This window comes from Canis lupus, chromosome 4 (genome assembly GCF_048164855.1).
Source record: "Canis lupus baileyi chromosome 4, mCanLup2.hap1, whole genome shotgun sequence".
Lineage (NCBI taxonomy): Eukaryota > Metazoa > Chordata > Mammalia > Carnivora > Canidae > Canis > Canis lupus.
Genome location: NC_132841.1, coordinates 42,810,057 through 42,830,569, shown reverse-complemented (window position 1 = coordinate 42,830,569; position 20,513 = coordinate 42,810,057). Strand labels below are relative to the sequence as shown.

The 20,513-nt window shown below is 41.3% G+C and overlaps 1 protein-coding gene across 1 annotated transcript in view; it reads left to right on the top strand.

Annotated features, from left to right (window-relative positions):
- DOCK2 (dedicator of cytokinesis 2) overlaps positions 1-20,513 on the top strand; it is a 397,905-nt gene that overhangs the window by 57,624 nt on the left and 319,768 nt on the right. Inside the window, exons 13-22 of the mRNA XM_072824198.1 lie at positions 25-150; positions 1,378-1,502; positions 6,823-6,921; positions 8,727-8,799; positions 8,911-9,014; positions 11,180-11,363; positions 11,494-11,591; positions 13,217-13,306; positions 14,059-14,159; positions 14,982-15,116. Of these exons, the coding sequence (XP_072680299.1) occupies positions 25-150; positions 1,378-1,502; positions 6,823-6,921; positions 8,727-8,799; positions 8,911-9,014; positions 11,180-11,363; positions 11,494-11,591; positions 13,217-13,306; positions 14,059-14,159; positions 14,982-15,116 (1,135 nt within the window). The remainder of the gene's footprint in view (positions 1-24; positions 151-1,377; positions 1,503-6,822; positions 6,922-8,726; positions 8,800-8,910; positions 9,015-11,179; positions 11,364-11,493; positions 11,592-13,216; positions 13,307-14,058; positions 14,160-14,981; positions 15,117-20,513) is intronic.

The window sequence follows — 20,513 nt, the reverse complement described above, 5'->3', positions numbered from 1 at the left end:
TTCATGGTGAGCATTCCCTTCCAGGCCTCTGGGTGACAATGAAGATGCTTGTGGGTGACATCATTCAGATCCGCAAGGACTACCCACACTTGGTGGACAGGACCACTGTGGTGGCCAGGAAACTGGGCTTCCCAGAGATCATTATGCCAGGTTAGGCCTTCCCCTGGGGTGGGGGTTGGGGGTGGAGTGGGGGTGGTGGTAGTTTGGCTTATCACATTTTCTTTTTAAAAAGTCAACCACTTCTTTTTCTACTGCCTTTTCTCTATTTCTCTGCCTGAAGGAAACCACTGAAAAGGATTCTTGTATATCTCAAAATCTTCCATACATTCATGTAATAAACACAAACACATAGATACACACACATGCACTTTTTTCCCCTCGCAGATGGGATCACACTTCATATGCTGTATATACCATTACTCTATATACTTTATACAGTGTTCTACAACTTGCTTTATCACTTAATAATTTATCATGGACATCCTGTCTACTTTACTACATATAGAATGATTCTATTCTTTTGGGGAGAATATTGTCACTCTCTTAAATTTTTAAACTAATTTTTTTATAACCAGAGGACTCCATGCCTGTTGTAAAATGTTCAAATAGCATGAAAAGGTAAAAAGTGGAATGTTAAAAGCTCTCTCAAATTTTTGCCTCCAGAAATAACCACTATTAAAATTGTCCAAATGTGTGTATAATAAAATAAAAACAAATGAGATTATATAGTAACACTGTTTTAAAACTTCCCTTTTTGTCTTTAACCTGCCTTAGACTTGTGTCCACAACTGCTCTTACTGATATACTCCTTTTCACAGTGTATAGTCGTCCACTGGGGGCCTGTGCTGTACCTGTTTTACCTGAGACATCAATTCCTTGTGCATTCCTCTGGGGGGTTTTCAGTTCTTATTGCCTCCCATTCCTGAAAACCCTCCAAACCTCCTTCCTGACCCCCGTGTTCCTTGGTTACTCGCAAAATCACTCTGTCTGCTCCTGCACAGTAAAAGATCTGTGGCTGCAACTGTGGACTGTGGTTGTTATTCATGGGCCAAGGAGCTTTCCTTTGCCTTCCCAGAAGGTGTCACTAGAGGATGGAAATTCAATAATTTTAATGGAGAGAACACAGCCAATTTTGATCATCCCACCTACCTTTTTGCAACTGATGTCCTAGTGTTCTTCTATCCCCTTGTTACCTATTTCTCCAGCCTCCCTGATGAGGAAACAATGCTTTTTTTTGAAATGTGTCTGATCTTAATTTCATTAGTGGACAGTAAGGTGGGGCACTTGCCTTCACACCCCCACTCCCTGTGCCTTCTAGTCAGTGTCTCTCCTGCGGTATAGACACCAACTCTTGTCTCTCTCTCCCTCTGCCTGCAGGGGATGTCAGGAATGACATCTACATCACTCTATTACAAGGCGACTTTGACAAGTACAACAAGACCACGCAGAGAAACGTGGAAGTGATCATGTGTGTGTGCGCGGAGGATGGCAAAACACTGCCTGTAAGGGACTCTGCTGCTACTCTGGGTGCCCTGGCTGCCTTGGGTGCTTCTGCTCACAAAGATTTGCTTTTCCCATCCCAATGTGCTCGCTAAATGTCAGGTGCCTTCGAGATGGCTTTGAGCAACGTGATCTACATCTTTAGAACTTGGTTTGCATGCTGGCCTGTAGTAAGACCTCATGTTGTTGTTGTTTTTTTTTTTTTTTTTTTTTGACCTCATGTTGTTTTGTCTTTACATCAAACCAGTGTTTCAGTGTCTGTTTCTTTCCTTTCATGATCCCTTCTTTTTCTTTTTTTTATTCTCCCCTCCCCCCCCCCCTTTTTTTTTTTTGCTTGGCCTCAGCTTACAGGTCAGCTGTTTGCTGTTAAAATGTTGTTCTGATTGAAACCTGAGCTGGTTTATTTGGGCAAAATCCATGGCAAGAAAAAGGATCAATACAGAGCCTTGGGCTGGTGTGGAGACTCAGGATGGCCTCAAAACAGACATTCCCAACGCTTAATCCAACTCCCTAGCACTCAGCTAGAAATTCTGGTGGAAAGCCTTATTCGTAATTGGTCTCCAGAGGGCCAACACAGTGTATTCAAGAATGCAAAGCACATTGCTATAAATATTTATACAGCATATGTCCTATACAATATTTCTCATGTGTGTTTACATTTATTTACTTATATTTCCTTTAAGGTTGTCAGCAATTGTGTCCAGTGTGTGGGAGGGTTCTGCTTCTCAATTTCTCATTTTGGAGTCCTAAGCTGAAAATAAAATCAGCTCTCAGCAGCCGTTTCAGCATGGGCAAAGATTCCTCTTAGGCCACAGTAGGTGATTAGATAGCACAGTGGGGTGGGGATGTGAGTATTGATAAGTCATCTGCTCTAGCCTTGGGGCCTGGGACTCAAGCAGATTTTGCTACCCTCTACCTAAGAACAAAACTAGCATTCACAGAGGAATTACTATATGCAAGATGCTGAGATAAGTATGATGCATTTGTACAGAGGAGGAAACTAAACCTTCAAAGGAAACAACTTTCCCAAGGTCGTAAATTTTGTACATGTCAGAGATGGGGTTTGAGCCCAGGTTTTGGGCCCTCTTAAACACTTGACACTAATGCCTATCCATTCAAAAAAAAAAAAAATCCTCCAGTTTATTTCTCCTTTCAAAAATGATGCTAATAGGGCAGCCTGGGTGGCTCAGGGGTTTAACACTGCCTTTAGTCCAGGGTGTGATTCTGGAGACCTGGGATCTAGTCCCATGTCGGGCTCCCTGCATGGAGCCTGCTTCTCCCTTTGCCTGTGTCTCTGCCTCTCTCTCTCTCTCTCTCTCTCTGTGTGTCTCATGAATAAATAAATAAAATATTTTTAAAAAAATAAAATAAATTTTAAAAATGATGCTAATAACCACTTCTATCAAATTCTGAGAAGATTCATAATTATTTTTTGAATTTAAAGAAATCCCATTGTCTTTTTGTTGGTAAAGATTGGTCCTATTAATTAATATCTAGCTGAACAAAAATCCAAGTGTCTAACTCATCCTCTTTTTGTTGGATTCTGAAAAGTAAAGTAAGTGAGAGACACTCTGCTCAAAGGAACACAAAAGAAGAGCAGAGGGTTTTTATCTGAAAGGGAAATTGCATTTCACAAACGTATAGACCATTGCTTTGAAGTTATTTTTATCCAACTACCTGTTGGAGAACTTTTAAACCTCAGCTTCATTTTTAAAAACACTGATACACTTGCCTTCAATGTTGCCAAAGGACAAATTAGAAGGAACAGTTAACAGGAAAGCAGGCATTTTATCTCGCTTCTGAACCATTCTTACTTCCAACCCTCTGCCACCCTTTCCAGTCACACCCAACCAGGCTGAGCAGACACATTCATCAAAGATGAATATATAAGCAAGTATTCTGGGGGCAGAAATGGAGAGGTAACTATGGGGCATGGTGGTAATTGCAGTTTCCTCTATTAGGCAAGTTATGGGGGAGTTCAGCTGACTGACTATTGAAAATTGCTAAGGAAGCCTGTGGGAGGCTGTTCTTTCTTTATTTGCGGAAATAAATATTACTGCCTAATTAAGTGTCAGGCAGCATACTCAAACACTCTTGATCCTGGTAGGTTCCTGTGAGAACAGTCCCTTGAGTGATATCTATTTCTTTTCCTGCTCCAGGTGCACACTGCCCTTGGAAGAGCAGGGCCAAGGACAGAGCGAGTAGGTTACACTTGTCCTTGGCTCACTTTGGGGTTTTAGCAACCTTGTTCAGGACGGGCCATAGCAGAGAAGCTAATGGGGTGGGTTCTGGTATCAAACAGATCAGGTTCAAATCCCAACCTCCCTTCTTATCTGCATAATCTTGGGCAAGTTTTATTTGTCTGTTAAAGAAGAATCATCATCTCCTCCTCATGGGGTTGTGAGTTAAACAAAATGGTAGCAGTAAAGCACCTGGCATACAGTAAATACTTGGAAACAAGAAGGAGGGGTAATGTTCAGGAGGCAGAACGACTGGCAGGAACCGAGGCAAATGGGCAATCTGATGGGGATGGATGCCAGAAGCAAGTCTGAGGACCAGTGAGAAGACTTCAATGCGAGGCTGAGGAACCTCTGCTCTTCTGAGACCAGTTAGCTTATGAGGGTAGAGGCAGAGCATGAAGAATAGGGTAGTATAGTGGTTAAGACCATGAACTCTGGGGCCAGGCAGCCAAGTTCAATTTCCGGTGCAGCCTGGATTAGCGGAATGACTTTGAACAAATTATGTAATCTCTCTATGCCTACAGTTTTCTGTCTGAATAGTAGGAGAATAGCAGTTAACACCTTGCTTTTGTGAACATCAAATGAGGTGCTACATAATAGGTGTTCATTAAAATTAGCCATTATTACTAGAAAGGTATAGTAGTCTTCCGGCTTGATTCTTGCCTTGTGCATGCTAATTGGCCCCTTCCCAGTATATAGCCTGATAGATGTAGAACACTCTGGCTGTTAAAGTCCATTCACATCCATGGTCTCATTTGTTCCTCAGGTGATTACTGCCAGGTAAGTAGGGCCTGTATGAGGGGGCTGACTTTTCCTCCTGCTAAGGTATGTCTACCAAGACTAAGTCAGCATTAAAGCCTCTAGGCTTCCTGATTCCTACTCAGATTGCCTTCAACTGACCTGAAACCAACTAGGAATTCTTACTGCTAATTGGGGACCACGGGGCTGAGCAATTGGGCAAATTATTGAATAGGCTTACTTGAGACATATATAAATTTATATTTTCTCTAAAACCGGGCTTAGTCCCTGGTCATGATTCTTGACACATGTGGAAACATTCAATTTTATCTCTGGGATGTTGAAGGTGAGAATCTTAGGTCTTTCTCAAAGTAATACTGAATCTTTATTTCTATAGCCTTAGACAATCAAAAATTTTCATCACCAAGATAGTTTTGTGGGAATCAGTTGCAACTTTACTTTTACCAGAGATATATGTGTAGTTTTAGATTTTATAAGCTACATGGGATTCACTGGAGCTACAGAAACTCTAAGCCCATAAATGTCACTGGATTATAAATCTTGGGAAGCTGGAAAGCATCTAGCTTGTATGGAAGGACAGAGAGATAGTGGGTCTGAAATGTATGGTAGCTCTGCTATCATTTTGGGCAAGTAACAACCTCTCAGGGCCTCAGTTTTCTCAGTTTTGAAATGGAGATAATAGCAGTGATCATTGGTGGTGGTTGTGAGGATTGGATTAAGTGAGGTAGTACATGTAAAGGGCTCAGCATAATGGTGGACAAAAAGCAGTCTCTAAATGGTTAGAAAGACTTTGAAAGCATGTTTATAGTTCAGGCTTAAAAATTTCTGAAAGACTCCATCCCACTGAAAACCAAGAGAATGTCTTTCCTTATTTTTAGTTTACTGGTTATTCTTGTTTTTTTAGAGGTTAATCTGAAAGAACACTATATCCTTATTTTGAAATGGATTCGATTTGGCTGTGAGTTCCATCAATCATTCTTGCCCTCCAGCTCAGAAGTAAAGAGGGAGAATCCCAGTGAGAGAGGCAGGATTCTCCTTCCCACAAGTTAGCTTCTCTCTCAGGAGGTCCTCGAGTGCTTCTAACTGGCCGACTTTGGTTATTTAACCTGGTGGGTGGACGTGGGATGGGAGGATGGAGTCAAGGATCCATTGATGAATCTGATGAAATCTGGTAAGAGGTGAGGAGTCTGTTATCCTAAAAATGCCCAGAAGCATGCAGTTTTGCAATTTGGGAGCTTGGGGCTCTAAAACCAATTTTTATGTCCCTAAATCTCTGGAAAGTGGAGGTAAAATTCTTAGGCCCCTTTCTGGGTGACACTAACTTAGATCTTGTTTGGGGGCCAAACAACTAGAAAGAACAGAGAGAGGTAGAATTAGGGGCTGACAGACTCTATCAGAAGATAATTTTCCTTGGTATTGTGAGGTTGATTTTTATGACAAACAATAAATGTCCTATACAGGTATGCTTGCTCTGTGCTCAGTCTCTGCTTGGAATCTCTTTCCCACATTTCTGCTCAAAGACAACTTGGAATCTTTCTTCAAGATCCTCACCTGTCATCGCCTCTAAGAATCTGCCCTGGATTCTCAGACTGCACTTAAGTGTCCCTTCTCTGTGACCTATTATATCAAAGACATAAATGTGTCTACCATCACATTGTGTTATTTAGTGATTTGTCTGCCTTTTTTTTTTTTTTTTTTTTTTTTAGTGATTTGTCTGCTTATCCAACAATCCCTCCCCCAAACTGTGAACTGTCATGTCAGGTTTAATATTTGACTCAGGCCCATATCCCAGTGCTTGGCATGGGCCTGATACCAGAAGATGCTTGGTAACCGTGGGGCTCCCTTAGCCCCTCTGCCCCTGCAGCTCTCTGCAGCCCAGGCTCCCAGTCCTTTCCCAGCTTCTGTGTTAACATCAGATCCATCAGAATGAGCTGCTGCTTGACTGATCTGAGCCTGTTTGTAAACTTTGTGCACATTCAGATTTAAGGAACAAATAGGATTAATAAGACTGGCAGCATGCAGTAACTCCAAGGCTGGTTACCATTTATAATAAGGCAGTCACATCAGTGCTTTGGTGCGCTCCAGTGGTTTCCAGAATGCAAGTAATAGAATTTCTGTAGTTAAGCAGCTGTCACTCCAGGGGCCAGGGATGTTCATGTATAAATCTGTAATGTAGAAGGATACCTGACAGAAGAGTTGGTGACGGCGGGGGGGTGAGGGGTTCCCAGACCCTAAGGTCAGTGTTGGCTGTGGGACCAAAATTGCCCAAGCACAGAAAATGGCAATTCTGTAGTGTTTTTTCTCTTTGTTTTTCTTGGGTCAGAATGCAATTTGTGTGGGAGCTGGGGACAAGCCCATGAATGAATATCGGTCCGTTGTGTACTATCAAGTCAAACAACCACGGTGGATGGAAACAGTCAAGGTAATAATAATAAATAATAATTATAGCAGTAAACATGTATCTCGGGGCTCTAAGACATCTCCCTAAATTCTGAAGCAATACCTTAGTGTGTGTCCAGTGGTGTGTCAGGCAATGGAAATGGTGGCTCAATGGGTGAGTACCCTGGTTCTTTTGATCATCCTTCCCAGACCCAGGACCAGCCACTATAGGATTGTCCAGATGCATCTTCTTGCTAACAGTGCATAACGCACCAAGCTATGTCATTCTGCTCAGCCATGAGGAGCAACAGAGCTTGCAAGTGAATGTGAACCTATGAAAGACCACTTAATGCCTGAAAGATATTGTCTTGGGAGGGTGCATGAGACAAAAGTGACATTAATCACAAATATTCACATTACCCAATTATCACACGAAGCAGAACAGAATATCGTGTGTTGGAAGAAGAGTTTGGAATTAATTCAGTGAACGGTGAAGCTTGAACACAGCTTCAAATATCTCTGTCTTAAAAAAAAAAAGTGTCTGTCTTGTAATTAGTAGCAGTCTCCATTCACCCGGTGCTCTGAACCCAAATACAAGACGTTCATGTAAGTTCGTTTTCCTAGATAGCTATCCAAAACTCCGTGGTTCTTGCCTGTCACCTATATTCCTATTTTCCCCAGTCAGTCTCCCTGCACTCACTCTTTTCAGGATGATGGCCTGCCCAACTTTGCAGTCAGAAAGCTATTGAGCCAAGATGGTTTTCTCTTTTCTGTGTTCTCTTGTACTCTAGTTATTTCTCTTTGCTAGCCCGTGTCCATGGTTGTTAAAATAGATGTCTCTCCATGTGAACCCTGAGCTTTCAAGTTACAGAGCTTCTGCCTTGCCTCAGCAAGGCCACCATTTCATATGACTATAGTTTGGAGTGGCCATTTGATTTTACAATGGAATGAATTGGACTGCAGTGCCCATCAGACTCTCAGTTCCTTTGTTCTGTCTGAAATCACAAATGGTGGAACTCTTCAGGCTCAAATTTCATTCTCTGGAGCAGAAAGTGCCCCAAGAATACATCTGTTTGGCTTTTAAGAGTCATCTATAAGTGTAAACTTGTCCCTTTTAAAAATCAAAGTGGTTTCCTCACAGGTCGCTAAGCTTCTCTGCTTTGGCTTGAATTGCACATTACAGAGAGAGCTGTGAGGTGTTGGGAGGTAGGCAGTCCAGAGCCAGACCTGATGCATCTCAGTCAAGGGTGCAACAGACCACCACTGGACAGTGAAACTGGGGTGACCAAGGACTGAGGGATTTGGCTCTGTGTCTTCAGAGGTAAAAGCATCTCAGTATCTGTCCAGCCAAGGATGGGAATGAGCCCCAGGATTTTCCCAAATATTATTGGATTCAAGCATTTTTATGAATTTGCATAAACAAGGGTCCTCAAGCATACCCCCTAATGACCATTGCTAATTTTCTAAGCCCTGCTGCAATTGCCAGAACTCCTGGAGTGTGTAAGGAAAATGTGCATTGTGCAGTTTGCATTGCATCAAATCCTGTGCTAAAGTTATGTGACTTTTATATCAATTTGGGGAGATTCATTTTAACCCACCATAATTTACGGACCTCTTTTCATTGGGTAGGAATGCAATTTGCTAAATGGATTACATTTGGTATTTTATTTTCTCTTCATAGCTAGTTCTTATGTAATTTATTTACAGTTCATCAGGCTTGATGGATGGGTAATGAATCAGCATGCAGCTCTCTTAGTTAAATGGTCAGACTGCCTTTTGGGGGGTGGGCTGGAGTAGGGAAGGCTGATTAACTCATTGTCTCCTGAGCTTTGGTTTCTGCTTTCCAAGGTGGCTGTCCCTATTGAAGACATGCAGAGGATCCATCTGAGATTCATGTTCCGACATCGGTCATCCCTGGAATGTAAGTACCTGACCAAATGGCATCTCTGAAGCTCCCCTGAGGGGAGAGGAGTGGGACAACTGGGTGGCACATGTGTCATTTTCTTTCCTGACCTCACAATGCTATTTCCAGCTAAAGATAAAGGAGAAAAGAACTTTGCCATGTCCTATGTGAAGTTAATGAAGGAAGATGGGACCACTCTGCAAGATGGATGCCACGACTTGGTTGTCCTAAAGGTACCATGAGTTTGAATTAACTCTGCAATGAGTGGGATACAGGAAGCCAAGGGAAGATGACAGGATTGCTTAGTGGTTAACAGCAAGGGCCACAGAATCACACACAACATCGTTCACCAGCTGTGTGCCCTTGCACAAAATCTTAACTTTCTGCCTCTGCTTCTCTCTCTATGAGCCTTCAGTGAATAATTGTTGAGTATCACATAAGACCACTCATGTAAACACAATCATGATGGCACATAGCACATTGAATAAGTGGAAAAGGTTATTGTTACAAACAGAATGGGCTATTGACTCTGTAAAGACCTCCGTGGGATGTGTAGAAGACCAGCAGGAAACATTTGAGAGTTGCCTCACTGCCACTAATGGAAACATATCAGAATCTGGGGTCCCAATCCTGCTACTAACTAAATCTGGAATCATCTCACACAATTTCCTGAGTGTCAGTTTCTTTTTTCTTAAGTGCAATGGTAATATTTATGACAAACCAGTGAAATTACCCATGTGGAAGGGCTGTGTATAAAAAGGTGTACAGATAGTAGCCATTGTTATTTTACAGATAGTAGCCATTGTTATTTTACATCAGGAGACTGGTACTGTTTTCCTGAAGTGGAAAGTGTTTGCCTTGATCTCACCTGCACGCTTTCCCACAACCTCTCTTGTGGCAGCAGGATGTCTGTGCTGGAGACAAAGCCTGTGTTTGTGAAGGAAGACAAGACTAAGCCACCTGCATAAGGATCAACACTTGTCCTTGGCATTCTCAGCCCCAGGGGCTGAAAACACTCTTTTGCCTGTGGTCCCCATGGCAAACAGAGCCTCATCAAGGCTTCATCACCAGGCACTCTGAGTTTCTCTGGCTTTTCTGAAAACCTCCACCCCCTTCTTCTGCACAATTGCTATCTTCTCATTTAGGACACATCAAGGTAGTTCTTGCCTTGAAAGCCATTCTTCCTCAATGGACTCTGAATTCATGGGGGGTGGGAGGGAGGCCTAGTCAGAGTCAGTTTGCAAGGTATTCATCTTCCTTAAGTTTCAGTTTCCTCATCTGTAAACTGAGGATGACAGCAGTGTCTGCAACAGTGATAGTAGCCATTGTGAGGTTTAAATGAAATGAACCAAGGCATATGAAGCACTTAGAGCAGCATCCAGTAAGAGTAAGGGCTCAATAAACATTAACTCCTGTAATGCCTACCTGTAACCATTCATTTCCATATGCCATGGGACTTAGATGTCTAACAACTCTGCTAAAAGCTCTATATGCATTATGTTCAATTAGTCTGCCCCAAATTTCTAGGAAGTAGGTAATATGGTTAGTCTTCAGTTTAATCATGAGAAAAATAATACACAGACAGACCAAGCAATGCATCCAAGATATCACAGACTTTGAATGGTAGAACAGGGTCTAGATCCCAGGACTTTCAGACTCTAGTGCTTTTGCCATTAACTTTTCCTTTAAGCCAATTCTTTACCTTGCTGGTGGGCATGTGTTAACATCTCAAGAAATTTAGGAGTGCCTTGGTGGCTCAGTCAATTAAGTGTTCAGCTCTTGATCTTTGCTCAGGTTTTACATCAGGGTTGTGAATTAAAGTCCTGCATTGGGCTCCATGCTGGCTGTGGAGCCTACTTTAAAAAAAAAAAAAAAAAAACAACTCAATAAATTTAGGAGGATTCAAAATAGCCTGTCAGGGGAATCTTTAATTCCTTTCATGTTGATAATGAAGTCCACAGAGCCTTCAACTTGTTGGTCAATCCCTTTTCCATTAATGTAACTTCGGGTTCTTGTCTGGTTTTTATTATTATTATTATTTTAAGATTTTATTTATTTATTCACGATAGACATAGAGAGAGAGAGGCAGAGACATGGGCAGAAGGAGAAGCAGGCTCCATGTATGAAGCCCGATGCGGGACTCGATCCCTGGTCTCCAGGATCGTGCCCTGGGCCAAAGGCAGGCGCCAAACTGCTGCACTACCCAGGGATCCCCGGGTTCTTGTCTGTTTTATGGAAAAATAGCCCTGCCATACCAGCTGCTGTTTGTTGCTTCTCTGATGATTTTTCTAATTTTGACTATCTGGACCTTACAATGTGTGAGCTGGCTACTGCAAGCTCTATGTGGCATTGGGCAGGTACCCATGGCTTGGAGAAGTAACCAAGGTGTTGTTTCCAGGGGGAGAGTAAGAAGATGGAGGATGCCAGTGCTTACCTGACACTTCCTTCTTACCGACACCATGTGGAAAACAAGGGGGCCACCCTAAGTCGAAGCTCCAGCAGTGTTGGGGGGCTCTCTGTCAGCTCCCGAGATGTGTTCTCCATTTCCACCCTGGTGTGTTCCACAAAGCTCACCCAGAACGGTAATGAAACCATGAAGAGTTGAATAAATGTAGTACGCATGTGCATGTGTGCATGGGTAAGCCCAAGGAAGTCCTGAATGGACACTTTACCCCAATAATAGTAACTCTGCTTGTCTGGACTCTATTTCAGTGGGCTTGCTGGGTTTGCTGAAGTGGCGCATGAAGCCTCAGCTGTTACAGGAGAACTTAGAGAAATTGAAGATTGTCGATGGAGAGGAAGTGGTGAAGGTCAGTGGGGCTTCATTTTGTTTGTATTCATCCAGCAGTGACAGAGCTTTAAATTATGGGTGGCTTTGGGGAGCAAATGAAGTGTGGAGGGAGATTGGACTTTGTCTCTAACAATGGGACACAGTGTCCCAAATTACCACGAGAAAACTTTACTTGGAAATTCAGAGGCTGATTTGGTTCAATGATGCTGAATGTTGAGTTGTAGAAAACGGGTTGTGTTCAGTTTCTGGAAGGAGATCAGCCTGGATGTAGATCTCAGCTCAACCACTTGCCAACTTTATGTGATAATATTATGAATATGACATATTTGATAGAGTGGTTGTGAGCATTCAAGGCAATAATATTTAAAAATTACTTAGCACAGAGTACACAATATTGAACTAAACATGTAAATCATACCAGAGTTCAATAAATAGTAACTATTAATTATTTTTGTTGGTATAAGTTGCTATAATAGTGTGATCTCTTAGTACTACTCACATGTTACTGTTAGAAATAAAAAATATACTTAGTTCCTGCTGCTTACAGAGTATTATGCCATTATACATGAAAAAGGAAAAGACATCAGGGCTCACATTTTAAGCGAAACAAGCAGAAAATAATACAAATGTCATATGTATTGTTGTGTCCACATGGTGTTGAAAAATATAGTGTCTGAGAAGTAGGTCCATTTATTCAATTCTTCTCTCCAGTTCTATGGGACAAGTGTTTCCCATAGGTTTTGGTGATCTTGTTTCCATCAGGAACTTGGTCAAGCTAGAAACTCTGAGATTAAACATCTTTATTTGGTAGTGTTTTCAGGGACTATAGGAAATATTGACACATCCCTTAGGAAGGAAGAGCATCAGATTTTATTTAGTTTTCCATACATGGAGAAGCAATGGTAGAATTTTCAGGTCAGTGTTTTAAATGTGCACTAATGACCCATCTACCTGGTTCGGCAGTAGCAGGAAAATTCCCCAGACATCCTTTCATAAAGTCTATCATCTTTGGGCAGTTTGGTGAAGCATCTGGGGGGGAATTACGTTGTCTCCACCTCTGCTTCCTTTTTTCTTTTTCTAAAAAAGTTTGTTATTGAACTATATAAAATGGTAAAATATGTACAGAGCACTTACCCTAAGAATATAGTTCCTTGTATTTTTACACAAGTATACACCCATAATCCCACCCTCCAGATCAAGATAGAGAACATTTTTGGCATCACCGTAGGTTCCCTCATATCCCTTCTCAACCTCCCCTATGCTAACTGCCATTATGAATTTTTTTTGCCTGTTCTTGAATTTCATAAAAATAGAGTAATAAGTAATGTGCATTGTTGTGTCTGACTTATCTTACTCTACACAGTTCTCATGAGGGTTATCCTCATTGTTGCATGTAGAAGTAGTTTGCTCTTTTATATTACTGTGGAGTATTCTGTAGTATTAAAATGCTGCCATATGTTCATTCATGCTGTTGGTTGACAGTTGGGTTGCTCCAAGTTCTGGCTCTTGAGAAGAAAGCTCCCTGGACCTTTAAATGCAGCATGTGGTAGATGTGTGCTCTCATTCTCTTGGGGATACACCGAGGAGTGGGATATCTGGGTCACCTGCACTGTTTTTTAACATGACCTTCATTATTTTGTTCAGTTTCTCCAGGATACTCTAGATGCCCTCTTCAATATCATGATGGAGCATTCTCAAAGTAATGAGTATGACATCCTCGTCTTTGATGCTTTGGTAAGAAAGAGGGGACAGGTATTTAGTGACATTAGACATTAATGTGTATCTCACTGTGAGAACACTGAGAACTTGTGGCCCTTGTGGCCCTTTTCATGAACTCTTTTGGAGGCATTGTAACTTCTAGCAACCAGAGCAATAAATGAATGAAGGGCTGGGTTGGTTGTTTGTTTCTAGTTCATTTGAAAGCATGGCAGGGTGAGTAAAAGGGAAATTTAAGTGTTGATGTCTATCAGTGACCAATAAAGTTTTAATGTTAACTACTTATGTCAATGACATTTACATTTTAAAGAAATTACTTGGAGACAACTGTGACTTGATCCAGTGCTTCCCAGAAGGTGTCCTGGGAAGCTAGCCCTCAAAGAAGATGCTTTGTGACAAAAAGATCCTTTGATTAGATAGCTCTTAGGGAAGTTCTGGACATTGTGTGACCTCTCAGAGATTCATCATGCATGTGAATATATTAAAGACTCTAAAAACCCTGCCATAAAGAAAGCAGCCTAACAATGGTATCCTGAGATTTGTCCAACTTATTTGACCACAAAACCTTTTCATCCTTTGACACCCTGTAGCATTCTTCATGAAATACTTTTTAGAAGAGACATTACCTTAATGGAAAAGGCTAGCAATATACCTGTGAGCTAATTCCTGAGCAACATCATTTTGCAGGAGATTCAGTGATGCCATGTGAGTGTGGCTTCCCACCTTACTTGATCTGACCCCCAAACGCTGATCCCTTGAATCTTCCTCAGATCTACATAATAGGACTCATTGCTGACCGGAAATTCCAACATTTCAACACCGTTCTGGAGGCTTATATTCAACAGCATTTCAGTGCTACACTGGCTTACAAGTAAGTTCCTGTGAAAGTGGGGGTTTCTTGTGTACCTGCCAGGATACCCAGGGCACGAGGACCTTGAGCATTTGCCTTTTGCACTGGGCTGTGTGAGTTCTCCCTTTGATAACCCGATCCATGCTGGGTTATCTGGGTTAAATACACATATGCAAACCCATAGGTTAGAATGAGTATTTTATTGTGGTAGAAGTCCATGAAAGCATTCATTCATTCAGGAAGTCAGCTATCATTTACTGAGCAGCCACTTGTGATAGACACTGGGATTCAGAGGCTAGAGAGGAGAAGCGCACAGGGCTAGGAGCCCACTATAGCATGGGCACAGGGAACTAATAGTTACAAACAGGAAGTGATGCTGCAGAAGTTGGGAGAGGCCAGTTTGCCAAGGGGCCTTGAAAGCTAGGCCAAATAGTTTGAAGTCTGCCTTGCTGATAATGAAGAAATGTGGGGAGTTTCTCAGTACAGGAGTTCCACAATACTATTAGAACATTTTCTGTAGGAAGCAAATGCTGAAAAGAGCATTCTCACCACCATTATTCCCACTCATGTCCTGATTATGACTGGTTTTCCCGGTCAAAATATTTTTTTTCCTCACTAGTTTTTTTCTTTGCTAGCTCTCTATGGACTGGAAAGAAATACTTATTCACTCCCTGTATTAAAAATATATATTTTAAGCAGAGTTATTTTTAGGGCTGTAAACAAGTAGCTTAGCTATACCACCAACTTTAACCTTTGATTGAATGCTTTATAATTTATGGAGCAAACTAATGACCATGCTGTGGGCTGGAAAGATGTGTTTTGAAAATATAATCCCTTATTCAGGAAATTGATGACGGTGCTGAAGACTTACTTGGATACCTCCAGCAGAGGGGAGCAATGTGAGCCGATCCTAAGAACCCTGAAAGCTTTGGAATATGTGTTCAAGTTCATTGTGCGGTCGAGGACATTATTTTCACAGTGAGTGCTTGTTATGTAAGGGTGATTGATTAGTTCTGCAGTTCCTCCGGGATACAACAGTATTTGTGTCATTGGAGAGATTCTTTTATAAAATTACAACCAGGCATTGATCAAAAACAACTTAAAAATCCAACACAGAGAGTTATGAATAGGTTATAATTGTTCCCTCTAAGCTCATCCAGGGAAAAATATGAATCTTAACATGTTATAGAGTTATGTTTCATCCAGTGAACTTGATTTGTGATTTGAGGCTCTTCTGTGTTTCATCTATCATTCTTCATTTGATTTGAGATAGAAAACTTTCCAGGAATCTTCAATGATAGAGGTGTTGGGAGTTGAGAGAGCAGAACTCTGGGAGTTGACAGTTATTTGGCTCTGGGAGGTTGTGCATGACAGATGAGCTGGTATTTGCAGTTGATCTGTCTGTCCTTGAGATCCTAGTAGCCAACAATTGAGCTGATATGTTAGAACACCTAAGAGATTTGATGTTTTATGAGTAGTATTACGAGGTTAACTGTTCTTTTGAAGGACTTCAGAGATAGAGGCATTCAAATGCAACCTGCAAAAGGATAATTTATGTTCATCTTGGCTATAAGGAAAAGTTAGAAAAGCAATTTGGTTGTGATTGTAGGTATGATCAGATTGGTTGTGTGTGATGGAAAATAAGAAAAAACATCTAGGGAATGTATTATCTGGATTCTTATCAGTGCAGATGAAGAACATTCAACTCAAACTGATTTAGGGAGAGTAGGACTTTATTTTATTTCACATCTTTTTAAAAATCCAGAGGATAGTTGGTCTCAGGCATGACTGGATGCAGACATTACCATCAGGATAGTCTCTGTCTCTCTAGATCTTGCCTCTACTTTCCTTTTGTTGGTTGCCTTCTGAGACAGGTTTTCCAAAGTGGAAACCACTGGAAACCTCAGATTCATATTCTAACTTAAACAATTCTAAGTTATTTGTTATTCTGGCAAAATCCTATGCCAAAAACTGTTTGGGGTCATGTGCTAAGGTTTTAAACATTATGACCAAGGAAATGAGTATGCAGATTATGCGCTTATAGTTTCATGTGTACCTCTGGAGCCAAGGGCCGGGTCAGCCACTTAAGGTATAGATGTCTTCAGTTTGAAAGATGGTTTCCCAAGAGAAAATAGAAGTCTGTAGTCATTATTTTGAACGTGACAGTGTTTCATACTCGACAAGGCATCTGAAATATGAATCATTTTGGATTCTCCTAAAACGTTCCTTGAGATTTCAGATGAGAATAGAAGGAGATGAATGTCTTGAACCATGTCATGTGCATTATTCATTTTTTAAATGTTAATTTTTAATTTTTTAAAACTTAATCTTACTAAAAATTTAATTAATTAATTAATTAATTAATTTATTTATTTATTTATTATTTAAGTTTCAGGCAGTTAAGATACAGTACAATATTGGTTTCTGGAGTAGAATTCAGCAATTCATCACTTACATACAACACCTTGTGCTCTTCATAGCAAGTGCCAGCCTTAATATCCATCATCCATCTAGCCCATCTTCCACCCACCTCCTTCCATCAACCCTCTTATTCTTAAAGTGAAGCATCTGTTTCTTCTGGTTTGCCAGTTAGTCAAAGTAGAGACTGTATTAAAGTCTTAGGGGTATTCTTATATATTTGAGAGGTATTTATCAATTATTTGAAAACCAGTGTGTCTTTCTAAGGGTTGAGTTTCTTGGAGGAGTTCAAGGATTCAAACACTATAATTCCAGATTAATAGGCAAGGATATCTTATCTCATCTTGCAAGTGAGAACTTTAGATTTACAAGAAGAACATATATTCTTCATTTATCATATCTTCTGCCCAATTTTTTCTTTTGGCTTATTTATTTTACTGTTTCTTCTTTCCTTCCTTCCTTTTGGCTTATTTATCTTATCCTTCCTTCCTTCCTTCCTTCCTTCCTTCCTTCCTTCCTTCCTTCCTTCCTTCCTTCCTTCCATTTTCTTCCTGTCTTATCTCTCTTAGTCTTTCTTCCCTCCCTCCACTGGAGCAAAGAGCGTTTGTATATTTGTTTTCTTCTCTGCCTCAAGGCATGTCATCCTGCAGAACTCTAGCTCTTCATTCAGTGTAAATTCAGTGCTGCTGTAACTCTAAGTGACTTTTGGCTTCTTGAGTACTGAGGTGCTCTGTTATTTCTTGCTGTATCCCCAGCATCACATATAGAACATCATTGATACTTATAAAATACCTATTGGACAAGGTGCCTTTTGAGGCTAAGAGAGGCATTTGGTCAGAAGAGATGCCTTTAAGATAGTCTTCAATACTTTCTCATGAACAAAGTGTAGGCTGACCTTCAAGAAAGATCTAAGACCTCATGCTGAGGGAAGGTAGTTTTCCTGTGTCCTGTTCATTTTAGAATCTTTATCAATGGTTTGCACTCTTAGAGCGGCATCAAGGACATTGGGAAGTGTTGGAGGTATTTCCCCATACTGGGAAGGCATTTTACTTGGGAAACTAGAAAATAGAAGGTTTGAAATTTCTAAGCCAGCTGGTGGGAAATCATAATATAATTATTGCTTTTGGGACTTATTGTGTCTGGTATTGTGTTGCTGTTTCCTGTTATTTCTTTGTCTTCTTTCCTCATGTGCATAATTTCAGCTGATCTAGCTCCCATTAGCTGTTCCCTTGCCATTTTTCTTTGCACATTCTGCACAGGAACATTTTCAAGGGCTAGGGATTATCCTGTATCAATATGCAGGATGCAGTTGAGAAAGAGAGGAAGAGAAGTTGTTGAGAAAGATTGGATTTCTTAAGGATTATTTATTTCTATCACATAGTCAAATAATGTGATTTTCTTGTCCCTTCTCTATGTCACTGGCTCCTGAGTCAAAGTCTGGGGCAGGATACCTGTGCCATAGTTGCAATGGAAGCTGGCAGAGCAGGTTCAAGCTTTTGCCATAGGGAGACAGGCTTAAAAACATGGGAAATTCCTAAATTTTAGGAAGTGTGTCCAGAAGATGCTCAGTAGTCATCAATATGACCAGTATCCATTAGGCTTCCCTAGAATGACTGAGCCTCTGGGAGATATAGAGCATACTGAGAAACGGCTGGAAAGAGCTGAAGTGATAATCTTTTAGGCATTGAACTTCTTTATAAAATTCCTTGCAGTTTCTTTTATCCTGAAGCTCAGACAACCAGCTGAGCTGATCCCCAAGATTTCTGAGCTGTGGAATTACTCAGAGTTCAGAGCAGCCTGCACTTTCCTGAGTCACCATGCTGAAAAGCTTCCCTTCCTGCTGGCCAGGCACATAGAAACAAGGCTGCAACCCTTCTGTAAGGATGGCTCTCTAAAAGAGAGAAAGTCTAGAGCATGGCACTCTAGTGGGATTTGCTCCCCCTTGTCTATGTTCCTTAAAAAATACTAATGCTGCCATAGGCTCAAGTACAGGGGGGAAATGTGGAATAATGATTATGTTCATGTTGGGCTGGTCAGTGTTGGCTCATTGTTTATCAGTGTTCACACTAGACAGACCTGGGAGGGAGTTGTATGTTTGTCCCTGTGCTCAGCTGAGTGAGTGACCTGGCCTATCTGAGCCTCAGTTTCCTTATCCATAAATGGGGATAAACCAGATCTTAGTGTTTTGATGATGAAATGAGATTACATGTACAAAGTTATCCATGTAGTACCTGGTACTTAACTTCATAAACATAATAAATGTTACCTGGTACCATGTTTTTACGTCGGCAAGAAAGCAAAAGTACTTGTTTCAAAAACTCAGATATCAATTAATAGATGGTATCTTGGTCCATGATTAAAATTTGACTTACTGTTCATGCTATCCTAAACCTTTCTTGTTGTTTTTGTTTGCTCACTTGTTTGTTTGTTTTTAAGGAGGAAGGGATATGTTTACCAGGTGTCTGCTTTTTGAGGATCACAATGTAGGGACTTTTACAGCTCCATGAATTCCCCTTGGTCTGTTGCTAGCCCATTGACTGGCCCCTGCTTGTGTCTGCTGTGTGTGTGATCAGGCCCCTTGGGCCCAAATAGCCATGTACCCAGCTCTCTGCAACCTGATCATACTGCCTGTGTTTCCTTTTGTATCATGCTTCCTGCTCTTGTTAAGGATCTGCTTATTCAATTCTTGTTTCCTCCTCCTCTGTGTCCTTCCAGTCTCTTGGGGCTGCTCTTCTATCCACATATTTCTTCTTTACCTCCCTCATCCTCACTCCCTTTGCTTATGAGAGGCAGTCAGTCAGTGGTTAAAGACACTGTCTTTGGAGCTAGCTACTTGGGCTTGAGTTCTGCACTGGAATCCTACCACTACCACTTACCAATGTCTATGACCTTAGGCAGATTATTTTGCCTGCCTAAAGCTCAGTTTACTTATATGTAAAATAAGCATGTAGGTAAAAATAAAAGCCTTTCAGGTTGTGATGCAGACTGAATGAGCTAATGGATGTCAGACACTTAGCATAGTGCCTGTCACAGAGCAAGTAGCCACGGCCTTGGTGATTATTTCCTGCTAAGTGCATTTCACTTATTATCTCCATTAGTCATCAGAAGAATCCTATGGAGAGCCTCATCTTCCCACTTCATCTCATCTGAGTCTTCATTTACTCTGTGCCAGCCACACAGACCTCCTTGCAGTGGCTCAAGCTCCTGACATAGGGGCTGGGCACCTTTCCCTCCATATCTGCTTGCTCACTCCCTCTCCTCTACATCCTCACTCAAATGTTTCCTTCACTACCCTATGGAAAATTGCAACTTCTGATTCCCCTCCCTTTCACTCTGTTTTTGGTCTTTTTTCCCTCCTCATAGAAATAGTCACATGTTAACATACTAGACAATAATTAATTATACTTTTGTTTACTGCCATCTCCCTGCTAGAATGTCAGCTTCAAAGCTCCTATCTTTGTTTTGTACTGAGAACAGCACATGGCAGGTATTGATACTTATTCAGTGTGAAGTGGGACACTATTTCTATCCCCCTTTCTTTTTTTTTAAGATTTTTAATTTATTTATTCATGAGAGACACAGAGAGACAGAGAGAGAGGCAGAGACACAGGCAGAGGGAGAAGCAGGCTCCATGCAGGGAGCCCAATGCGGGACTCGATCCTGGGTCTCCAGGATCACATCCCAGGCTGAAGGCGGCACTAAACCACTGAGCTACCAGGGCTGCCCTCTATCCCCCTTTCTTAGATAAGGAACCTGAGGTTTTGATTCAAACTTAAAGGTCACAAAGCTAAGAATTAGCAGAGTGAGGCTTCACATTCTACTTCATCTGATTAAGCAAATTTAAGAACCAGAACTTTTCATCTTCAGCCCAGGGCACGATCCTAGAGACCGGGGATTGAGTCCCGCGTCGGGCTCCCTGCATGGAGCCTGCTTCTCCCTCTGCCTGTGTCTCTGCTT